This window comes from Galendromus occidentalis, unplaced genomic scaffold (genome assembly GCF_000255335.2).
Source record: "Galendromus occidentalis unplaced genomic scaffold, Mocc_1.1 scf7180000077202, whole genome shotgun sequence".
NCBI lineage: Eukaryota > Metazoa > Arthropoda > Arachnida > Mesostigmata > Phytoseiidae > Galendromus > Galendromus occidentalis.
In genome coordinates, this window is record NW_003805190.1 from 34,681 (window position 1) to 38,555 (window position 3,875).

At 48.7% G+C, this 3,875-nt stretch overlaps 1 protein-coding gene across 1 annotated transcript; it reads right to left on the bottom strand.

The window, feature by feature from the left end:
- Positions 1-229: 229 nt before the first annotated feature.
- Positions 230-2,987, bottom strand: LOC100909160 (thioredoxin reductase-like selenoprotein T homolog CG3887). Its single transcript, XM_003741810.3, has 6 exons — positions 2,614-2,987; positions 1,985-2,054; positions 1,787-1,891; positions 1,613-1,678; positions 1,382-1,469; positions 230-1,236 (listed from the first exon to the last, which is right to left on the bottom strand). The coding sequence occupies exons 1-6, from the start codon at positions 2,751-2,753 to the stop codon at positions 1,124-1,126; spliced, it is 582 nt and encodes a 193-aa protein (XP_003741858.1). The 5' UTR covers positions 2,754-2,987; the 3' UTR covers positions 230-1,123.
- Between the last annotated feature and the right edge of the window lie 888 nt (positions 2,988-3,875).

Below are 3,875 nucleotides of genomic sequence, written 5' to 3' on the forward strand. Positions count from 1 at the left end.
TGTTCAGCCTTCGCCGATCACTACTCTGAATAAGAGTCGGAAAACCAACGAGTAGAGAAGTATTCTCTTCATTGTGGGTCGCTGCTTGCTTTCGGTAAGAGAATTCGAAAAAGTTCTCGATCCAGGCGAACAACGCCTCAGGCACCGGATTCGCTTCTCTCGGGAATATCGAGAATTCCCATCGAGTCGGACGACTTCAAAAGATCCTCCATTTCGACACATGAAATTCTCCTCCTCCAGAACGCCACCAACATTTTATTCTACAGGTACAATATGCATATCCGGATACCGAGTCAACTTCTCCTAACTGAACAACAGTAGAAATCTCCAGACTCAGGTGATCATGTAGTCTCTTTCGATGCGCGGAGGACATCCTCTTGGAAAGAAGAGCTACGTACCCAGTCGCGCTACATTGTCCATCGTTTCCGAGCCACCATGTCCATTAGTCTTAGGACAGTTCATCAGATTCATGCACCCTGAACGTAAGAATATGCGTGAGCATTGGCTGCTGCGAAGTTTCGGTCTCTCTGGTGCCGAGCTCCTCAGTCCGCTATCAGATCGGCTCGCCCCAGGCTGGTGAGGTCGCGATTCATAGGCCGAGCTGATCGAGGCTCAGCAATGCTCCTGAAGGCGCATTGAGGTTGACGGCAGAAGTTGTCAGACATTGATAGATTTCACATGGCGCCCTTTCAGAGGTTCCCATGGGAATAGAAATCCGTTAGCCAGATACAAGAAGGCGGGACCCTCACAGAGGGCTCCTCGACGTCATCTCCTCTTTCGGCTCATCTGGAGAGTGAGAGATAATGATCGTATCCACCTCATGCCCTCCGTGATCTTCTGGCGCGGATACGCTGCTACCATCGGAAATACAAGTCTTGCATGAGATGCGCTGTGGCCATGCTGCGGGCCTCGGATGAAGCATCAGGAAAAAAGGCAGCAAATGAATTATGTACAGGTTCTGAGTGAACTCGTCGGTCTGGTCTTGTTCGACGTCCAATGCCGATGGAGGGGCAATCAGGCGCCGTGATTAGCTTCAGAACTCGGAAACGGCCTCCCCTATCAGGTGTCCCACAGGCGTATCAATGTACAATACTTGTCCTATGATGTCTCCATGGACGCTTGATCAGAGTGACAACCTGGGTGTGTTTTTGATCAGAATCTGATTATCGATGATTTGGAATAATTCTCCGGGGGACGGGAAACGTCCGCTGGCGAGTTTTGACCAAACGGGAACATCTGGAGGAAATTCAGAACATCAGTATTCAAGTCAATAAGCATTTATCGTAGGTCGAAGGCTCCCATATGCTTTCACCGGTAAGAGTCGTCTTGTCCCTAGGGGCCGTCTGAAGCTCCAGGATACTTTTAGTGGGGTTTCACTGACCATTGTAAAAAATCTCGAAATGCCCTGTCGCGGAAAGTCGCGACTCGAGAGTTGAAATCAGCAAGAAAATTGACATGGTCACCATCATCTGGAAGCGGGAAGCCAGAGTCATTCCAATTGAGGTTGGCATTGATTCGGTCGGCTCAGCTCTCGATAATAAAAGTCGACAATTGTGAGAGGATATTCGATAATCGGTGAGGGCAAAACAACTCCGGGCGTGGAGGAACTCACTCTGTTGTTAACAGTGAACTCGACAAGCCGTGGGAATCGAGATTGCAGACGACCCAATAAATTCACCTGGAATTCAGACCCGTGACCAACGAATATTCGAGTACATAATCAAAATCGATTATTCTTATCAACGGCTCGAGATCACCATCAAGAGGTGTTCTGAAGCGGACCTACCTTAAACAACAGCAGTGCTGCTAAGCCAAGTTTGAGCGCGGTCAGAGATCGCGAAACATAACGACTCCAAGTCGAGTGCTGGAATGGTTCTCCGCGAGCTTGTACCTTTAAGCATTGAGTTCAAGTAGCTAGTCCTGCGCTCCTCCCTCCTATTTTCGTGATTTGTTCGCCGCAGTCTTTCTAAGCGTATTTGCTCACCTCGCCCTGATATTTCTCGTTGAGAAGAACTATATATTGCTCCAAAGCCCGTTGATAGCCGGATGTTGCGCTAGAAAGCAAGATATTCATCGACCTCACCACCTTTTGACCAACTCCACCAGTCGACTACATTTTATTCGAGGAGATTTCCTAGGTTGAAGTCGGCCGTCAGCCGAGCGAAGAGAGCCAGGATGAATCTCGTCCCTCTCGTTATGTGGATCAGATCTTCTGCTTAGAGCTCTATAGCAATTCAATCATATGCCCGCGGCGCAGGGCATCCTGCGAATCATGAGTTTCTAATGTGGAATCCACATGATATGAATTCTCCGAAACCGTTCCCAATATGATCATTCCAGTATGAAACTTGATGTGACTGGTCATCGCACGGGATGGTCTCATTACGCCGTGGAAGTCCAATCTGAGCGAAGAGGATCTGATCACGAAAGTGACCAATTTTGTTTTTGAATCAATCTGGTAATCCTATCCTCGATCATTCGTTGAAGTCCCATGAGGTACCGGGCTCGGGGGAGTTGGGGAGGGGAGATCGCTCAAGGGAAATCGCCGGAATCGACCAGTAGCGTATTTTCGAGACTTCATTGCAACAAGTTGAGCGGAAGAAGGAAACTCACCAATAGACTACCCGCAGGATGGGAAGTGCTCCTCCGGGGAGATCAGACAAACTACGGCTCTTCGGTATGATCTTCTGCGAGGAAGTCAAGCTAACACTGAACACTAAGAGCAAGCAGAGGATTTCGGAAATCCGACCCATTCCGTCGAAGAGTCGGAGAGATGCTGTGCAGGTTCCGGGATTTCAGTGCGGCTCCGTTTCAACGGCTACGACAAGCAACACAGCAAGCCAGCATACTGCCACAGGTTCACTGACAGAGTTTCCTCAAAGCTCTCAGGAATCCTCATGGAATTTGGAGAAGCTCCATCAGACCACGCGACAGCATCATGCTTGTCCAAGTTTACTCATCGTAGCACAAGCGGCAATCAGCTGATGTCTCCCAGGCTGCCGACTTGACACCACATGGCTACTTGGTTCCTCGGGTGGCTACTTGGATCAGGATGCCGGCGCTTCGCAACATCGGGATCGCCACGCTCGCTTCTTTCGCATATCATTCGACGATGTAATTCGCGGAAGCGGAGCTTGATCGTTTGGATCCGTAATTCGTCGAGGAAGACGTCAGAAGAGCGGAACGTTCTCCAGGTTGAGACCTGCGGAGCGAGCAGAGCTCTGCGATGATCCGATCACCCTAATGTCTCGCATATAAGGGACTTTCACATCGCCGCCCATGACAACCAACCATTTCTTCTAATACAATTCACTATGGGATCATAAAAGTCCCTCATACGTGAGACTTCATCGAAAAATCTAACTCCGGAGAAACTACTGAGAAAACCACTGCATTTGGAGGGAGGATTCGGCTCATTCGCATGAAGCTCTCGCTCTATCCAGACCGCTCCCTCGACTTATAGGTCGAAAGACACGACAGCCCTTCTGTTCTGCTTCTCCTCAAGTTCTACTCATTCCAATGGAAAATTTCCGCCAAAGATAATGAATTCGGAATATGGATCAACTGCAGATGGAATATTTAACCAATTTCACCCTTTTGGAAGAGAGGGAGGGGACCTTACGCGGGCTGTCGGAATGTTCCCGCGGACAATTATTGAGTAAACAGTAGGTACAGGTCGAGGGCTCAGAAGAAAAATTTGATTGGAACGATGCTGCGACGGGAGTCTTTGGTATAAGTCCATTGATATTCGTCGGTTGGCATTTATTTATGTACCTAGCTGGACCTCGCCTCACGATTTCAGAGCTCATTCATATCAACCAACTACGAGTAAGCAGAATATAATCTTTGACCTTTATCGAGTCATGATCTCTCTA